Source organism: Ahaetulla prasina, chromosome 6 (assembly GCF_028640845.1).
Source record: "Ahaetulla prasina isolate Xishuangbanna chromosome 6, ASM2864084v1, whole genome shotgun sequence".
Classification (NCBI taxonomy): Eukaryota; Metazoa; Chordata; class Lepidosauria; order Squamata; family Colubridae; genus Ahaetulla; species Ahaetulla prasina.
This window is the reverse complement of record NC_080544.1, coordinates 101,299,819-101,320,119: the sequence shown is the minus strand read 5'-3', so window position 1 is coordinate 101,320,119 and position 20,301 is coordinate 101,299,819. Positions and strand designations below refer to the sequence as shown.

Below are 20,301 nucleotides of genomic sequence, written 5' to 3'. Positions count from 1 at the left end.
AGGAACCCAAAGGTAGTAAGGAAAAAAAAAAACCACCAAAAAAACAACAACAATGCAGTGAGGTCAGGAAAGCACAGAGAGTACAGCTGCCGGCTAGAGTTCCCTTAATTTTTCATGTGGAATTTGTTCTGATGCCGTATAAAGATTGAATTTGTAGCCCTGACAGGAATCAGGTTCTAGTGAAAGCTTCCTGTTTTCAGTGCAGTACTCCACCCATAGGCACCGCATTTGTACATTTGGCCATTTGTAGCATCCTTACTCAAGTCTTTTAGAGATATACATAGAACAGCAGAGCAGAGAGAGAGAGAGAGTCCGCAAACTTAATCGACTGCCCTAGAGCCTTGCAGGAGCAAGCAGAATGAGAGCCTTACGCTTTTCGCTTTTAATTGGGGTTTTATCGGTTTTCCCGGACGATCGCTTTAGGACCACGTTGCCAAATTCCACCTATGATCTGAGGAACTAGCATGCTTCCCAAGTATTACAAGGTAAGGGATGGGCCTCCGTTGGCAAGCAGCTAGAGACAGTATTTTGGGAAGGTAATAAACAGAAATGAGAGGGCTGAGTCTTAAGGATTCTTCAGAGGCACTTAAGGGCTGATCGCTAAGATGCCCAGATGCGAAGAGGGATTGAAGGAGAGTTTCTCCAATTTTTGAAGTTCCTGCTTCACGTGGATTGGCAGAGTCGTAGCTTAATTTTCTGAAGAAGAGAGGTTCATGCATGATGCACAGGGTAAAAAACCTTCCCTCTGGATTAGAGGGGTTAAAAGACCAGCGTAGAAAGTTTCTGCCTGTAAGGGAAACAATGCAGTTCCTGGAAGAAGACCGATCAATCTGGGCCGACAGTAACTGGCTCAGATTTCCTTTTTTTTTTTTTAATTCTCTAGGCTAGCCTGTTTCAGAGGCCTAGTTCCTATTTTACAGCAGGGAAGGTGAAGGATCATTACTGCTTAGCTGAATCATGTTGGGTTCCAGAAACAAGTCAGGAAGTTCTATTCAGTGGCCGTGGCACTGAAATATAATTTTAGGGTTAAAAGATGCTACATAATCTTGTTGGTACAAAATAAGATGCTGAGTCACAGTTAGCTAGAATTCTGGAAAGAGGCGAGCCATGTTGTAGAAAGGAATGGCAGCTTGCCTCTACCACAGAATAAATCGATGTTTTTCCCCACAAAAGGAACCAGCAAAAAAAAAAAAGCAAGACTGTAGTTGGATGCATGTCTTGTACACGATTTGGGTAGTGCTGAATCCCACTCTAGTTGCTAGATAGATCCTTTGTTTTCTAATGCAACTATGGTCCTTTAACTTCTCTAAAACCAGGGGTGAAATGCTCCCGGTTCAGACCGGATCGTGCAATCCGGTAGCGATTGTGGCCGGTGGCTCGGTGATCCGGTAGCGATGCCCGGGTGTCATTACTTCCTGGTTTTAACCAGGAAGTAATGTGTTTTTTACCTTCTGCGCATGTGCAGAAGGTCTGCGCGCGCATGTGATGGCGCGGCGTGTGTACTTCTGAACCGGTAAGGAAGGTAAGTAGATTTCACCCCTGCTCTAAACCGCACCCTAACCACACCAAAATAGGAAATTAATTATTATCTGGGACTGAGCTTTTCCAAGACACCATTTTTAAACCAGCCCCATTTCCCTATTTGGAAATTTCACTCTGAATAACATACCAGAGCTCACCTAGCAATTTCACTTGCCTATAAATATCATTTCCCTGTGTTTTTTTTTAATTAAACTACTGCACCTCCTGCAGCAAAGCATTCTGTTTGATGAATTTCAGCAACATCTGGGAGGAAAAAATAAAATAAAACTAAGTCTGTGTGATGGGTCTGTGAGGACCAGCAGAGGATGGATGGCAAGAAATTAGATTCTGGTCATATTTAAAAGTTGTGCTAGTAGAAGGAAAGAATTTTGCTGCTTTGGAAGCTCAAGAAGTTATGGAAATGTTTAATGCCATTAGCTTTCTGCGCATGTGTGTGTGAGAGAGTACAAGCAGGCATCCATTTGTTTAATGGATTTAATTTAAAATTGAGATTATTTCCTCAGTTGAAGAGCGCCACTCAGTAAACAAAGTGTTGTGATTCCTTTTATTGCCATCATAAGGTATCTGTCAGGGTTCTAAGTAACACCCCCAACAAAACACAGTTGGATCTTCAGGGCTATCAGTATCATTTGCTCTGGGTCTGCAGCCGCCGCCATGAATTATGGGTGTCTGGATTGATAGAATAGAATTTTATTGGCCAAGTGTGATTGGACACACAAGGAATTTGTCTTGGTGCATATGCTCTCAGTGTACATAAAAGAAAGAAAAGATACGTTCATCAAGGTACAACATTTACAACACAATTGATGGTCAATATATCAATATAAATCATAAGGATTGCCAGCAACAAGTTATAGTCATACAGTCATAACTGGAAAGAGATTGGTGATGGGAACTATGGGAAGATTAATAGTAGTGCAGATTCAGTAAATAGTTTGACAGTGTTGATGGAATTATTTGTTTAGCAGAGTGATGGCCTTCGGGAAAAAACTGTTCTTGTGTCTAGTTGTTCTGGTGTGCAGTGTATAGCGTCGTTTTGAGGGTAGGAGTTGAAACAGTTTATGTCCAGGATGCGAGGGGTCTGTAAATATTTTCACAGCCCTCTTCTTGATTCGTGCAGTATACAGGTCCTCAATGGAAGGCAGGTTGGTAGCAATTATTTTTTCTGCAGTTCTAATTATCCTCTGAAGTCTGTGTTTTTCTTGTTGGGTTGCAGAACCGAACCAGACAGTTATAGAGGTGCAAATGACAGACTCAATAATTCCTCTGTAGAACTGAATCAGCATATAATAAATAAATAAATAAATAAACTATTTATACAGGTAGTCCTCAACTTGCAACCACAATCGGAACCAGAATTTCTATTGCTAAGCAAGTTGTTAAGTGAGCTGCATCTGATTTTACAAAATGTTTGGCCATGAATGTGCAGTTAAGCAAATCAGTGCAATGGTTAAGTGAATCACGAGGTTGTTAAGCGAATTCGGCTTCCCTCCTTGACTTTGCTTGTCGGAAGCTGGATGAGAAATTTGCAAATAATGATCACAGGAGACTGCATCTGTCATAAATAACATGCTGGTTGCCAAGCGCCAGGATTTTGATCATTTGACTGTGGGATGCCACAACTGTCATAAGCGCTAGAACCAGTTGTAAGTCACTTTTTTCAGTGCTGTTGTAACGTTGAATGGTTGCTAAACAAGTGATTCTAAGTGATGAGGACTACTTTACACTCCCTCTTTTTCTGTGGAGAGATCCACGTTTTGTCACACCCTCCTTAGAGAAATGTGATGGTTCCCTTTACGTTCCCACCCTTGCTTTCCTTTCCTTTCCTCTTGCTAAACTTGCATGTGGTGGAATGTCGTCTGGATTCCCAGGAGGGAGGGGCTGCTTTCCAGAAAGTAAAGAGGTAGCTTAGTTTGGAAAGTTCAGTTAGCAGGAAGAGGGTTAGAATCAGTAGTGGGTTTCAATTTAGTTTGCTACCGGTTCACTCACACGCTTGCGCATGCCCACACTCGTGCAGAAGTGGAGCCTCCTGTCGTCACTGCTATCTGTTCACCCAAGCTGAGACAAACTGGTAGCAACCTACCACTGGTTAGAATGGTTCCTTTCTAGCAATTCTCAGAGTATAGCTGTAGTTATGCAAATAGTTGCTTTAGTCTGGCAAGATTTTGTCTATAGGTGAAGTACAGTAAACCACTCTTAACTAATGCCAGGTATCATTCTTGGTTCTTGGGGCCTGACAAGCAATGACAAGGAATTCTTAATGTGGATTGCAGTTTAGTGTGGACTGAAGTTCATTTTCACCTAATGGTTTTATCTTCCTCTAGTTTTTAATGATGGCAGAGATTTAAACAATTGAACTTATTGTGTTTTAAAATGTTGTCCTTGAGGCAAGGAAAACACAAATGCTGAGAAGAAAGGGCGGGCTGAAATGAAGGAAGGGGAGTGGAGGAGAGGGGAAGGAAGGGAAGGGTGGAAGGGAAGGGGAGGGAGGGAGGGAGGGAGGAAGGAAAGAAGGAAGGAAGGAAGGAGTTTTCTGATCAACTTTTCCTATCTTGAATAATCTACTGTAAGGAAGGGAGATGAATCGGAGGAAGAGAGAGAAAAAAGAGACTGATAAAGAGAGGATATGGCTTGGTCCAAAATACCTGTTGTTTCATTTTTCATTTCATTTTTATTTTTAGATAACTCCGTCTTTATCAACCGATCAGTCAGTGGGAGAGGAAAATACTTAGGCCTGTCCTACTGAGTTCAGAAAGATGTAGGTGGGACTTCTTCAGTCGGCGCTTTGTGTAGATAAGGCAAAATAATACCTTTACTTCTGTGCAACCCTGTACTGGAAGAATGGATGTGTCTGAAGCATGCTGAAAGTAGGAAATGTGTCATTTGAAATCTCAGCATTATTATATGAAAGCAGGTGCAATCGAAAGCTCAGGATTAAGCCAAAGGCTCTCAGAGGGCCCTCTTGGGCTTTTCAGAACAAAAATAACTCTTCCCTGGAAATACTTGTGGGGCAAAATTACTTGTCTGGATACTGAAGAAGGGAGCCAGGTGTCCTAGAACTGGAAAACAAACTACTGCATTCACCTGGGGATCATGCTAGAAGATGTGTTTATTTCACTTCCATTTTGCTGTAACAAGTACCGAAAAGAATGACACATGCAGCAATTATAAAACAATAAACTCATGATCCAGCCCATGGAAAAAAACCTAGCTTCTATTGAGCTTCAGTGAATGCGTGAAACTAATTTTCTTGGGTTTCAATAAGAATATAATGGAGTTTTGGCAGGATTATGCCTTATGGGAAAAAAAAAACAATTTGAATCAACATTAAAAGCCCAGTGCAATGCAATAGGAAGTCAAATAAAAATTGTAGATGTTAAATCAGAGGTGTCAAACTCTATTTCATTGAGGGCCACATCAGGGTTGTGTGTGACCTCAGGGGGCCGGGGTGGGCATGGCATAGGTAGCGGTTGCCAGGGTGAGCATAGCCAGCTCAACATCTGTTGTGGTCCGCCAGCAGCCTGCAGAGCTGGCAGCGGAGTCGGACAGTGATGAGGCTGAGGAAGAGCGTGGGCCAGTCCTGAAGTCTGGGGAAGGCCCAGATGAGGGCTCTGCATCGGAGGCAGAGGTGGAGCCAGGGCCATCTGGGAGTGATGTGCGGACTCTGGAGCCTCCAGAAGCTGACAGTAGTGAGGCAGAGGAACAGGAGGAGCCTGTTCCTAGTGCATGCATGAGAAGAGCTGCCAGAAAGCAAGAGCAGCTCAAGCAAAGAGGACGACTCAGGAGTAGGGCCAAGAGATGATAAGGCTTAAAAGACCAGCAACGGTGGTTGGGCTCTTTGTTGGAAAACAACGTTGATAGAATTGCTCCTTGTCTTGCTGCATTTGTTTCTCGTTGGTGATTCTGCTTTTGAACTTTTGCCAAGAAAAGCCTTTGGCAGTTTGCCTAATTAGACCAAGGTTGGTGATAAGACTGAAGGATTGTGTTATGAAGAATTTGTTTTGATTTTGTTTGGACGATGCTGAGAATGAGTTAATTCACAGCTTTTCTAATAAAGTCTGTTTGTTTTTGAATTGGTTGCGTCTACTACTACCTGGGTCACAACAAAATCCTGCAGCCCTCTGCCAGCGAAAACAGAGCCCCGGAAGGGCTGCGTGCAGCCCTCCCGGGCTCCGTTTTTAGCTGCGACATCTTCCTGCAGCCCTCCTGAGCTCTTCTTCTCACAGGCCGGTCCTTTGCTGTTTCCAGGGTGGCCCTCCAGGCCAGATCTAAGCACTCTGTGGGCCAGATACAGCCCGCAGGCCTTGCGTTTGACACCCCGCTGTTAAAGCTAGTTAACAAAAGCCATAAAATTACAGCTAAAGAACTACTGTAATTAAATTTGGAAGGTTATTGGCTGGTCAGGACGAGAAGGAATATCAGTAGGTTACAAGTACCCTCTCACACCAGGTGTGTGTTGTGGTCCGCCAGCAGCCTGTGGAGCTGGCAATGGAGCCAGACAGCGATGAGGTAGAGGTGGGGCCAGGGCCATTGGGGAGTAAGGTGCGGACTCCAGAGCCTCCAGAGACTGATAGCAGTGAGGCAGAGGAACAGGAGGAGCCTGTTCCTAATGCACGTATGAGAAGAGCTGCCAGAAGGCAAGAGCAAAGAGGATGACTTGGGAGTAGGGCCAAGAGATGACTGGCCCCTTCCATAAGGCTTAAAACAGACCAGCAACAGTGTTTGGGCTTTATCGGAAAACAACGTTGGTAGCTTGTATCTGTGACTTCTGAACGTTTGCCAAGAAAGGCCTTTGGCAGTTTGCCTAATTGGACCCAGGTTTGCGATAGGACTGAGGAATTTGTGTTGGGAGGAATTTGTTTTAATTTGAGTTGAACGACGCTAGGAGTGAAGTAATTCTCAGCTGTTCGATTAAAGTTTGTTTGTTTTCACTGACTGAGTTTCCTACTACCTACTTGGGCCTGGCTCACAACAGTGTGTGAACCTGGACTGCTAGTAATGCAGCCCCACAAAAGTTTAATATTGTTATGTGCATTCATGTACATTAACTATATTTTCTATGTGCCCCAGGACAATTCTTCATTCAGTCCAGCCCAGGCAAATCAAAAGTTTAAATATTCACTCCTTGGACTAGGAGTCTTAGGCGTCATGTGTTACATCGGAGCTCTCCAAACTTAGCAGCTTTAAGACTTGTGGACTTCAACTCCCAGAATTCCTCATCTAGCTTCATCCAGAATCTGGGAGATTCTACTAAGAGTAAAAGGAGTGTTAATTATGCTAAATCATTTAAATCTGACATGATTATGTTACGAGGAACACATACAACAAATAGGCTGACTGACAGGTATTTTGATGAGCATCTTTTTGCACCAGGATATAATAAATCAAGGGTAGTGATTATTTTTTTCCAAGCTGCCATAAATTTTAAGGTTCAAAAGATTCTGAAAGATAAGGAAGGTCGATATATATATATTTATAGAAAGGGATTTGATATTAATTAACTCCAGCATCTGTTTATAATCCCAATCAGGGTCAAACCAGTCATCCACGAAAGATTATAAAGCAACAAAAAGTTAATCCAGACAATTTTATAAAGAGGAGGGGGACTTCGCTATTGATGCATTAAATTCTTAGACAGGAATACACAAGAGAATTCAAAACTTTAATGCATAGTCTTTCGCTCAGAAATACAGGGACAACAAAAAGCAGACCAGATTTATATTCAGGTAGATACAAATCACATTCTGGGATAGACTATATATTGTATGACAGATGGCGGGGGGCGGGCGGGGAGATGGGATGGTTTTGCGAGTTCAACTTAATCCTGTACATGCAGAAATAAAGCTCCATGCACTCACCTAGCATTTGTGCAGCCCGATTCCCAATTGTCCACGGCCTGGGGCTTGGGAACCCCTGCTGCAGGAATATCTAAAACTTTTTCAGATTTTTGGTAGCAAATCAAAAAGGCACCAATACTGATACCAGATCATGCTCCATTCAAATTATAAAGCCCTAGTAAGACCACAGCCAAAGTACTGCATCCAGTTTTGGTCCCCACACTATTAAAAAAAATATGTTGAGACTAGAAAGAGTGCAGAGAAGAGCAACCAAGATGATTAGGGGACTGGAGACTAAAAAATAAGGTGAACAGTTGCAAGAACTGGGTATGGGTAGTCTAGTGAAGAGAAGGACCAGGGGAGACATGATAACAGTGTTCCAATATTTGAGGGGCTGCCACAGAGAGGAAGGTATCAAGCTATTTTCTAAGGCACCCAAAAGCCAGACAAGGAATAATGGATAGAAACTGATCAAGAATAGATTCAACCTAGATGTAGAATGTAGGTTGGTGGCCCCCAGGGGGAGGGCCTTCTCTGTGGCAGCACCGGCCCTATGGAATGAGCTACCTCCGGGGTTACGACAACTCCCTGACCTCCGGGCCTTCAAATGTGAACTGAAGACCTTATTATTCCATCGAGCTGGACTAGCCTAAGAAATATTTTAGTGAAATTTTAAATGGGTTTTAAATCGGTCTTTTACCGTTTGAATGATTTGGCCATCAAATATTTGGTTTTAATTGTTTTTTAATATTGTTATTTATTATATTTGTATTGGTATTGGAGTATTTTAATATGGCTGTGAACCGCCCTGAGTCCTTTGGGAGATGGTGCGGTATAGAAATTTAATAAATAAATAAATAAATAGATTCTAGAAATAAGGAGAAATTTTCTGACAGTGAGAACAATCAACCCATGGAACAGAAGTTGCCTTTGGAAGTTATGGGAGCTTCATCACTGGAGGCTTTCAAGAAGAGATTGGTCTGCCATTTGTCAGAAATGGTGTAGGTCTCCTGCTTGGGCAGGGGGTTGGACTAGATGACCTTACACGGTCCCTTCCAACTCTGTTAATCTATCTAACTCTATCTAAGACCTTCCATTTACTCATAATTGGCATTTCAGTCCTATAATACTATACAATGTGAATAACTAAGTGAAGACTAATTCAAATTTGAGAAACTTTTTTCAAGATAAACCATACATATAAAACATCGGTAAGGATAGGCTGGCATGCTATGAAGGCAGTATTAAGAGGAGAGAAGGGCATGATTTTAAAGGCGTCAGCACAAAAGGCAAGTAAGCTTTATTTAGAACTTAATGATTTATTAGCAAATTATAATAGAATTGTGTTAGAGAGAATTTACAAACAGATACTAAATAAAAGGATAAGAGTTGGAGACAGATAAAATCTCCTTTCAGCTTATTGTTGCCAAGCAAAAATACTATTAATATGATAATAATTCTAGCATTCTGGCAAATAAACTAAAAAAAGGCTAATGAGAAAAAGTGTTCTAGTGGAATTTTAAAAAGTGATGGTTCAATTGTGACCAAAACTAAAAGAATGAGTCAACAATTCAAACTCTTTTTTCAACAACTACAACTCTCAAATAATCAATGACCAATAAAAGTTAATCAATACTTAAATACAGTAACATTCTCAATATTGTCTGCAAAAGATATACAATTCATAGAATCTCTGTTTTCTGTTTCACGAATCACTGAAGACCATTCAAAATGGAAAATCTCCTGGCCCTTATGGATTGTCAGGGGAATATTATAAAGAATTTAAAGATATCTTAATTCCTGAATTTCTACTTTTATTCACTACTTTGCACAGGAGCAGTGTGGTGGTCTAGCAGTGAAGATGCTCACCTCCCACTTGGAAGGTTGAGAGTTCAATCCTAGCCAGTGGCAGATGTTTTTCTCTCTCTGGGTGCAAAAAGAATATATTTGCTATGAACTCTACTTAGACATCAGGAAGGGTATCCAGCCAGTAAATACCCAGCTCCACCCAATCACCCTGACCCTGGATCAAGGGACTACAGGGTTTAAAAAGAAAAAAACAATCAATACTTTGCACCAGAGAAAACTTTTATCTGAATCCAAAAGGCACTGTAAGATTATTTTGATCATTAAACTCCCAGGATTTAGCATTTTGTAGGACCATTAAACATGTCAATATGGATTATAAACTGTAATCAAAATGGTTATCTAATCCATTAAACGTGATTATAGATAAGATATTCATATGGATTCCAAACTATAATATATCTATCCCTATCAAGACATCATTAAGTAGCATACAAATTAGTAAAAATTAAGTCATATATTCCTTAGATATATTTAAAGCCTTTGCCTCTTGAAGTACACTTTTTTAAAATAAATATAAATTAAATTTAAATTTGATGCTGGCTTCTGTAAGATGACTGAACATATCTACTATCGACCAACTAAAGTTCAGATAAGACTTTAACACTTGCAGTTCAGATCCTCTTATGAATTCAATAGGTACTAAGCAAAGGTTATCCTTTTCACATTTACTGTTTAGCTTAACTATAGAAGTGCTGGCAACAGCTCTTAGATCTAATAATCAGATTAACACAATAAAAATGGGAAGCAAGTTGTACCATATCTTTAAAATCTATTTGCAGATGATAGGATATTGCCTCTCTCAAATGCTTCTTATCCAGCTAGTTATATTAAGGAGCTAGAGGACTTTGCAGAGGCGTATGGATTATCAGTTAATTTTATTTATTTATTTATTTTATTTATTTTATTTTGTCACAACAATATATGTAGGTATCATACAAAAGATTATATAGTAAATAAACATATATATATATGGGTAAATATAAGGAGGTATAAGCATATATATAGGAAGAAGAAAAGAAAAACAATAGGACAGGAACGGTAGGCACGTTTGTGCGCTTATCCACGCCCCTTATGGTCCTCTTAGGAATGGGGTGAGGTCAATAGTAGAAAGTTTTTGGATAAAACTTTTAGGATTATGGGAAGAGACCACAGAGTCAGGTAAAGTATTCCAAGCACTGGTGATTCTGTTACAGAAGTCATATTTTCTGCAATCTAGATTAAAGCGGTTGACATTAAGTTTAAATCTATTAGTTGCTCTAGTATTATTGCAATTAAAGCTGAAGTAGTCTTTAACAGGAAGGACATTACAATAGATGATTCTGTGAGTTAAGCTTAGGTCTTGTCGAAGGCGACGGAGTTCCAAGTTTAACAAATAACATCTCATGTTAGTGATAAAAGAAAACCAGGCCGCCAAAGAACACGGTGGCTGGCCACCATCAAAGCTGACACAAGTTAGAGCATAGAAAAACTCAAAGAAGTAGTCAAGTTCAGTAGATGTGGGAAAGACCTAGCCCATTGAATCAGGCAAGACTGAATGGAAAACATCATCACTATTACCATTTAATGTTTCTTCATACATTCCCCAAAATTCAGAAGGTAATTGGAGCGTAAATTAGGTAGGGTCAGAGCTGGCTTGCTGTCAGGGTTCCAAGGGATGCCCTAATTAAATTATGAGTCTCGAGCCAAGCTTCAAAAGAAATCCAGTGATTTATTAGGTCTGCACGTTCCTAAATGAAGCCAGTTCTGACCCTATGTAATTTATGCTCAAATTATGACCCTTTCCCCCCTTCTCCCCAGGATGTGTCATCAATAACATTCACCAACAGAGCAATTTCGCAGGTTGTAGAGGTCACTCCCCTCTGGCTGCTGTAAGCAACCCTGGGATACAGCCCTGAGAGAGATAAGCGTGGAATGTGCATCTGTCTTTGGCTGCTGTGCCATTCCGCCAGTTTCCCATCCACTCTGGCCTATGGCAACTCGAGACATTCTACACTTTTAGCAAATAAACAGCAAATAAACCTTTAAAATATTTAGGTATTGCCATAACTAAATATATTAATAAAAAAACTTTACAATTAAGATGTAACAGAACTTCAGAACTTTTCAATGTTTTAGGCTAAATTGCAGGGGTTAAAATGAAAATTCTTGCATGGCTTAACTTTTCATTTCAATGTTTCCCCGCGGCAATTCCAGATCAGGCTTTAAATCTTTGGTAAAGCAAACTAGAAAGCTTTTGTTTCCATGCATAAAAACTGAAATTAAATAGAAGGATTTTATATAGACATTAGAAACAATTTGTTAATATATTATTAAGCAGCACACTTAAGGCATATAATTCTATATGTTATAGGACAGGAGTCTCCAACCTTGGCAACTTTAAGACCTGTGGACTTCAACTCCCAGAATCCCTCAGCCAGCAAAGCTGGCTGAGGAATTCTGGGAGTTGAAGTCCACAAGTCTTAAAGTTGCCAAGGTTAGAGACCCCTGTTATAGGAGACTCTCAAACAATGGTTTCATATTGAAATGATGTTAGAGCTACGTAAGTTTTAAAAAAGCAAAGCTTTTTTCACCCACAATATTCTTCTAGAATAAAAGAGATTGCAAATGCCTTTATTAGAAAATGCTTCAAATATGGAACAGCTATAGTTGTGATAAAAGATACTTCCCCTTTAACTCCTCTAATAACACCTGTCAGTCAAGATGATTATCAAGGGTTGGGCTAAAATGAAATCTCTGAAGGAACATTTACGTAGTCTTTATAGTCTAATATAATAAGAAGGAACCTTTCAAGATAAAGATCAGACTGAGCAACAAATAACTGATAACTTGCCATGGTTCTTCTGGTATCAACTTAAATCTCTTTAGGGGAAAGAATATTAGAGATTGTGCACTCGCATACAAGAGACAATTTGAAAGAAGTTACGAAAACTTGGTGGATTCATTTCAGCTTAAATACAAGAAATGCAGTAAAAGATTATACATTGCTGGTATTTGTCTCCTGTTAGGCTGATGTGTGTGTGTATTTCCTTTTTTCCTCCCTCCCTCCTTCCCTTCCTTCCTTCCCTCCTTCCTTCCTTTGGCAAGGTTTTTTTAAAAATAAGGGTCATTTTTTTTTCATTTGTGATGGTCCTGTAATAAAAGTTTCAATTTAGGCATAAAACACACCAAAGTCTGTTTACTGGCCTCCTAATTAAAGCAGTCAAGTCCCAGATGACTCAACTACACATTGGGGCAGGAATTTTATTTTTTATTTATTTTATTTATTTATTATTCAAATTTATATACCGCCCTATCTCCCGAAGGACTCAGGGCGGTTCACAGGCACATAAAACATTTGTATACAATTAAAATAACTATTAAAAAACTTATTCTAATGCCAAATATTAAAAATATAAATATAAATCTTAAAACCAAATTTAAAACCCCTATAAATTTAAAATCTATGAATTTAAAATCTAAGCCAGTCCTGCACAGATGAATAAATGCATCTTGAGCTCGACGGAAGGTTCGGAGGTCCGGAAGTTGACGGAGTCCTGGGGGGAGTTCGTTCCAGAGGGTGGGAGCCCCCACAGAGAAGGCCCTTTCCCTGGGCGTCGCCAGACGACACTGCCTAGCTGACGGCACCCTGAGGAGTCCCTCTCTGTGAGAGCGCACGGGTCGGTGAGAGGTATTCGGTAGCAGTAGGCGGTCCCGTAGATAACCCGGCCCTATGCCATGGAGCGCTTTAAAGGTGGTTACCAACACCTTGAAGCGCACCCGGAAGGCCACAGGTAGCCAGTGCAGTCTGCGCAGGATAGGTGTCATACGGGAGCTATGAGGGGCTCCCTCTATAACCCGCGCAGCCGCATTCTGAACTAACTGCAGCCTCCGGATGCCCTTCAAGGGGAGCCCCATGTAGAGAGCATTGCAGTAATCCAGGCGAGACGTCACGAGGGCGTGAGTGACCGTGCATAGGGCATCCCGGTCTAGAAAGGGGCGCAACTGGCGCACCAGGCGAACCTGGTAAAAAGCTCTCCTGGAGACGGCCGTCAAAAGATCTTCAAAAGACAGCCGCCCTTCCAGGAGGACGCCCAAGTTGCACCCCTCCCAGCGGGGCCAATGACCCGCCCCAACAGTCAGCCGAGGACTCAGCTGACTGTACCGGGATGCCGGCATCCACAGCCACTCTGTCTTGGAGGGATTGAGCTTGAGCCTGTTTCTCCCCATCCAGACCCGTACGGCCTCCAAGCACCGGGACAACACTTCGATAGCTTCGTTGGGGTGGCCCAGTGTGGAAAAGTACAGCTGGGTGTCATCAGCGTACAGCTGGTACCTCACACCGAAGCCACTGATGATCTCACCCAGCGGCTTCATATAGATGTTGAACAAAAGGGGCGAGAGGATCGACCCCTGCGGCACCCCACAAGTGAGGCGCCTCGGAGCCGACCTCTGCCCCCCCGTCAACACCGTCTGTGACCGATCGGAGAGATAGGAGGAGAACCACCGATAAACGGTGCCTCCCACTCCCAATCCCCCCAACCGGCGCAGCAAGATACCATGGTCGATGGTATCAAAAGCCGCTGAGAGGTCTAACAGGACCAGGGCAGAGGAACATCCCCTATCCCTGGCCCTCCAGAGATCGTCCACCAACGCGACCAAAGCCGTCTCAGTGCTGTAACCGGGCCGGAAGCCAGATTGGAACGGGTCTAGATAGACAGTTTCATCCAGGTGTAAGGGAAACTGATATGCCACCATACTCTCTACAACCAACGCGAAGCGAAGGTTGGAGACCGGACGATAATTACCTAAAACAGCCGGGTCCAGGGAAGGCTTCTTGAGGAGGGGTCTCACCACCAATTTCAGTTGTATCCATGTTTTCTACATCAAAGTCAGCAATGTCCTTCAAGCAGACAGAAAGAAATGAATATCTTTAAGCAAATGTTAGAGGAAACAAAAATGTGCATATTTGTCCATACCTTGGGAAGACATCGACCACATGATGGTCCATACGTGGTCTTCTTCAAACTGTCCATTGAAAACGGGCCATGCAAATGGATGAATGGTTGATTCAGTTCCTTTTGGATTAGAGCAAAATCTAAATTTTGCTTCATTGATGGGATTAAATATATTTGAGATGAAAAGGGGATGAATTCAGGAGAAAGTGATTATTCACTATCAAAATGGCATGTGGCCAAATGGCATGCTGTAGAATAGAATAGAATAGAATAGAATAGAATAGAATAGAATAGAATAGAATAGAATAGAATAGAATAGAATAGAATAGAATAGAATATGGAATGGAATGGAATGGAATTTTTTTATTGGCCAAGTGTGATTGGACACACAAGGAATTTGTCTTTGGTGCATATGCTCTCAGTGTACATAAAAGAAAAGATACATTCGTCAAGAATCATAAGGTACAACACTTATTGAATTACGTTTATGGAAAAATTTGGGATTGCAATGCTGAAGTTACTTGTTTTTAAAAAAGAAACTTGATCTTAAGCAGGGAAGGAAAGGAAGGAGGGAGGGAGGAAAGAAAGAAAGGAAGAAAGAAAGGAAAGAAAGGAAGGAAGGAAGGAAGGAAGAGAAAGGAAGGAAGGAAGGAAAGAAAAGAAAGAAAGAAAAAGAAGGAAAGTACCTCAAGTCATATAATCATGCCGGCCATATGACCATTGAGGTGTCTTTGGACAACACTAGCTCTCTTAGCTAGGAAACGGAGATGAGTACCACACCCTAAAGTCAGACTCAATTGGACAGAGGAAACCTTTACTTTTATCTTTACAATTTCCAAAATTGCCATAGTGCTTAGGAAGTTTGGGACTTGTAGCCCTGAGGTGCGTTTCAGCAGGTCCTGACCAGTTCTGGAGAACCGGTAGCGGAAATTTTGAGTAGTTCGGAGAACCGGTAGTAAAAATTCTGACTGGCCCCTCCCCCATCTATTATATGCCTCCCGAGTCCCAGCTGATTGGAAGGAAATGGGGATTTTTGCTGTAACCGCCCCCTGGAGTGGGGTAGGAATGGAGATTTTACAGTATCTTTCCCCTGGAGTGGGTTGGGAATGGAGATTTTGCAGCATCCTTCCCCTGCCACGCCCACCAAGCCACACCCACCAAACCATGCCACACCCACCAAGCCACACCCACAGAACCGGTAGTAAAAAAAATTCAAAACACACCACTTTTGTAGCCCTAATATAACTGTAGGGTGCCAGGCTGATGTAGTTGTGATATAAATGTATTCTTAGATTCTGTATTACTGAATGCTGAAACACTTCCAGGCAGTGAATCTTTCTGACAGGCAATGGATCTTTCCCAAGATCACCTGTTGATTACTCTCTGTTGGAGTGGGAGATTCCAGCCAATGGCACAAAAAGACATATCTACATTTTGCCTGTCATCTTATATTTAATAATCCTTTCCAGAAACATTTCTAAAGCAAGGAGATGCAAAGAAAAAAAAAGGCAGGGGGTGGATAATTAAAATGCAGCCAGGCAAAGCAGAACTAGAGTAGTCATCGTAGGGCTATAATCTGATATTAATTACTGTAGAAAAAGAAAGTAAATGCAAATACATTCAGGTTTTTCTAAGCCCCAAGGGCCTGAAAATAATAGGCTTTAAATTCTTGACATTTCTTAAGCATCTTTTAATTGAAGGAGAATTCTTTCCTTTTTTTTTTTCCTATTACCAAGGACAACTTTATGCTATACATAGGATTATGTATATTTTAAGGCTGTTTTAGTTCCTTAGATTTGATTCCCCAAAAAAGTGTCTTACAACAAACAAAGATACAAGTATAATAGACGAGAATACATGTAGTCCTCGACTTATGACTTCAATTTCTGTTTTTAAGTGAGACATTTGTTAAGTGAGTTTTGCCCCATTTTACAATCTTTCTGGCCATAGTTGTTAAGTGACTCACTGCAGTTGATAAGTTAGTAACCCAATTGTTAAAGTGATCTAAATTCAAATCTTTACTGTCAGTACACAATATACGTACAATGAGATTGGCTTTCCCATTGACTTTGCTGGCCAGATGGTCACAAAAGGGGATCACATGATTTTGGGACACAGCAATGGTCATAAGTATGAACCAGTTGTCAAGCATCTGAATTTTGATCACATGAACATGGGATGTTACTATGATGGTCATAACTGTGAAAAATGGTCATATGTCACATTTTTTCCGTGCTGATTTAACTTTGAATGGTCACTAAACGAATTGTAGTAAGTTACAGGTAGTTACAGGTAGGTACTCTTACAGGTAGAGAACTACCTGTATATGAGCTGTGGTGGCGCGGTGGTTAGAAAACAGTACTGCGGGCTAATTCTGCTGACTGCCAGCTGTTTGGCAATTCGAGTCTCACCAGGCTCAAGGTTGACTCAGCCTTCCATCCCTCCGAGGTGGGTAAAATGAGGACCCAGATTGTTGAGGGAAATATGCAGAGCAGGGGTGAAATCTAAAAATTTTCCCTACCGGTTCTGTGGGCGTGGCTTAATTGGTGGACATGGCTTGGTGGTCAGATGACTGGGTGGGCGTGGCCAATAACAATAAATAATAAAAATAATTAACAAAGTATAAAAAACAATAAGAGGTACCAAAAACCAACTTTCACACTTTACACACACACACAACACAACACAACACAACACAACACAACACAACTGACTCACACACAATGTAAAAGCAGCTGTACTTCACACTTCACACAGCCACAAAAAGCTCAAAAACCAACTTTCACACTTTACACACACACAACTCACACACACACACACACACACACACACACACACACACACACACACTAAATGCCACATACAGCTTTCTGATATTTTGTGTGTTTGTGTAGTTAGAGACTACACAAACTACAGAAACACACCAAATCTCAGAAAGCTGCACAAATATTTTATTTTATTTTATTATTTTATTTTATTTTATTTTATTGTGGACTTCAAATCCCAGAGTTCCTCAGCCAGCAAAGCCAGCCAGTTGATCACCGAGGAAATAGATTAGCTAAGTGATTGATTCTGTCTGGCTGAAATTGAAACTGCTTTCGGGCTGGAAAAAGAGCCATGCGTTCATCAGTGATCAGGTAAGTGCCTTAGAATCTCTACTCTTACTTGTAGAAAACATGTTTTCTACAAGTAAGAGTACAAGTAAGGTTCTGCTGATGAAGAACTCAGGTGAGATCGCCAGAGGAGACTTTAATTTTTTTAAAAAAAAGTTTAAAGTCTCTGCTGATCTCAGCTGAGGGGCAGGATCCTCAAAAGCTTTTTTTTATTTTTAAAGGCATGTTTCGGCTGAAGAAAAACCGGCTTTAAAAGTAAAAAACAACAACAAACCTCTGCAGATGGTGCGGCTCAGCAGAGGCAGGGGGGCGGGGCCAGGGATTTTTGCTACCGATCCTCCGAACCAGCAGCCGCCATTGCTACCGGATTGTGCAAGCCAGTCCGATCCGGGAGCATTTCACCCCGATGCAGAGTCTGCCAACCGCTTAGAGAGGGCTGTAATGCACTGTGAAGCAGTAATCTAAATGCTACTGATATATATATATATATATATCAGGTTCGGGTTTTCTCCCGTGTAAAATTGGAAGTGTCTTGGCAACGTTTTGACGAAGTCTCATTCGTCATCTTCAGGCTTCAGCTTCGTGCTTCTGGGAGCAATGTGTGATCGCAGCTGTTTCTTCCTTTTAACTGCTAGTGGGGGTTTGAACTGATTGGGTGGGAGCTTGGCTGTGCTCTGATTGGATGGGGGGGGGGGTTTGTGCTCTGATTGGCTGGGGGTGTGTCCTGTGTTGGTGGGGGCTTGTTTGTGCTCAGTTTAGTCTGTGTTGCAGGGGGATTTGAGCTGGTGAGCTGCATAGCTGTTGTTTGGCTTTGTGGTCGTGCTACATCTTCATAGTGGGTGTCAGTCTGCTGCATGTATGGATTGGAGGGGTTTGGAATGGTTAATGTTGCAGCTGCGGTCTGGCTTCTGGTCCTTGGTCGTGCTTCATGATCAGTGTGGGTTTGGGTCTGCTTTCTGGGTGGATGTGCGGTAGCCATTAGCCATTAGCCATTAGCCAATTTTACACGGGAGAAAACCCGAACAACCAAAGACCTATATACAAACACCCGTGAAAACATCAGAAAACATATTATTATTATTATTATTATTATTTATTTTATACCGCCCTTCTCACAAAGGACTCAGGCGCGTTCACAGCCAATTAAAATACACAATGATACAATAAATACAATTAAAATACAGTTAAAAAACTTATTGAATTGGCCAAGATTAAAATTTAGAATAAAAACCCATTAAAAAACCCATAAATTTAAAACTAACCCAGTCCAGCGCAGATAAATAAGTGAGTTTTAAGCTCGCGACGAAAGGTTCGGAGGTCCGGAAGTTGACGGAGTCCTGGGGGGAGTTCGTTCCAGAGGCGGGAGCCCCACAGAGAAGCCCCTTCCCCTGGGCGTCGCCAGACGACACTGTCGCGCCGACGGCACCCTGAGGAGTCCCTCTCTGTGAGAGCGCACGGGTCGGTGAGAGGTATCCGGTAGCAGCAGGCGGTCCCGTAAATAGCCCGGCCCTATGCCATGGAGCGCTTTGGAGGCGTTCACCAACACCTTGAAGCGCTACCGGGAGGCCACAGGTAGCCAGTGCAGCCTGCGCAGGATAGGTGTCACACGGGAGCCACGAGGGGCCCCCTCTATCACCCGCGCAGCTGCATTCTGGACTAACTGAAGCCTCCGGATGCCCCTCAAGGGGAGCCCCATGTAGAGAGCATTGCAGTAATCCAGACGAGACGTCACAAGGGCGTGAGTGACTGTGCACAAAGCATCCCGGTCTAGAAAGGGGCGCAACTGGCGCACCAGGCGAACCTGGTGGAAAGCTCTCCTGGAGACGGCCGTCAGGTGGTCTTCAAAAGACAGCCGTTCATCCAGGAGAACGCCCAAGTTGCGCACCCTCTCCATCGGGGCCAATGACTCGCTCCCAACAGTCAGCCGTGGACTCAGCTGACTGTACCGGGATGCCGGCATCCACAGCCACTCCGCCTTGGAGGGGTTGAGCTTGAGCCTGTTTCTCCCCATCCAGACCCGTACGGCTTCCAAGCACCGGGACAGCACTTCGATAGCTTCATTGGGGTGGCCCGGTGTGGAAAAGTACAGCTGGGTGTCATCAGCGTACAGCTGGTACCTCACACCGAAGCCACTGATGATCTCACCCAGCGGCTTCATATAGATGTTGAACAGAAGGGGCGAGAGAATCGACCCCTGCGGGACCCCACAAGTGAGGCGCCGGGTCGACCTCTGCCCGTCAACACCGTCTGCGACGGTCGGAGAGATAGGAGGAGAACCACCGATAAACGGTGCCTCCCACTCCCAATCCTCCAACCGCGCAGCAGGATACCATGGTCGATGGTATCAAAAGCCGCTGAGAGGTCTAATAGGACCAGGGCAGAGGAACAACCCCTATCCCTGGCCCTCCAGAGATCATCCACCAACGCGACCAAAGCCGTCTCAGTGCTGTAACCGGGCCGGAAGCCGGACTGGAACGGGTCTAGATAGACAGTTTCCTCCAGGTGCAGGGGAAACTGATATGCCACCATACTCTCTACAACCTTCGCCGCGAAGCGGGTTGGAGACCGGACGATAATTACCTAAAACAGCAGGGTCCAGGGAAGGCTTCTTGAGGAGGGGCCTCACCACCGCCTCTTTCAAGGCGGCCGGAAAGACTCCCTCCAACAAGGAAGCGCTCGTAATAGCCTGGAGCCAGCCTCGTGTCACCTCCTGAGTGGCCAGCACCAGCCAGGAGGGGCACGGGTCCAGTAAACACGTGGTGGCATTCAATCTACCCAGCAACCTGTCCATGTCCTCGGGAGCCACAGGGTCAAATTCATCCCAGACAATATCACCAAGACCGCCCTCAGGCCCGTCCGAATCGCCACAATTCTGGTCCAGACCGTCCGAAGCTGAGCGATTTTATCGTATAGATAACGTTAAACTCCTCGGCACGTCCCTGCAACGGGTCATCCCGCTCCCCCTGGTGAAGGAGGGAGCGGGTCACCCGAAACAGGGCAGCTGGG

The 20,301-nt window shown here is 43.0% G+C and overlaps 1 protein-coding gene across 1 annotated transcript in view; it reads left to right on the top strand.

Moving 5' to 3' along the window:
• The first annotated feature begins 248 nt into the window (after positions 1-248).
• PEX5L (peroxisomal biogenesis factor 5 like) overlaps positions 249-20,301 on the top strand; it is a 212,524-nt gene continuing 192,471 nt past the window's right edge. Inside the window, exon 1 of the mRNA XM_058187507.1 lies at positions 249-485. Within this exon, the coding sequence (XP_058043490.1) occupies positions 465-485 (21 nt within the window). The 5' untranslated portion in view covers positions 249-464. The remainder of the gene's footprint in view (positions 486-20,301) is intronic.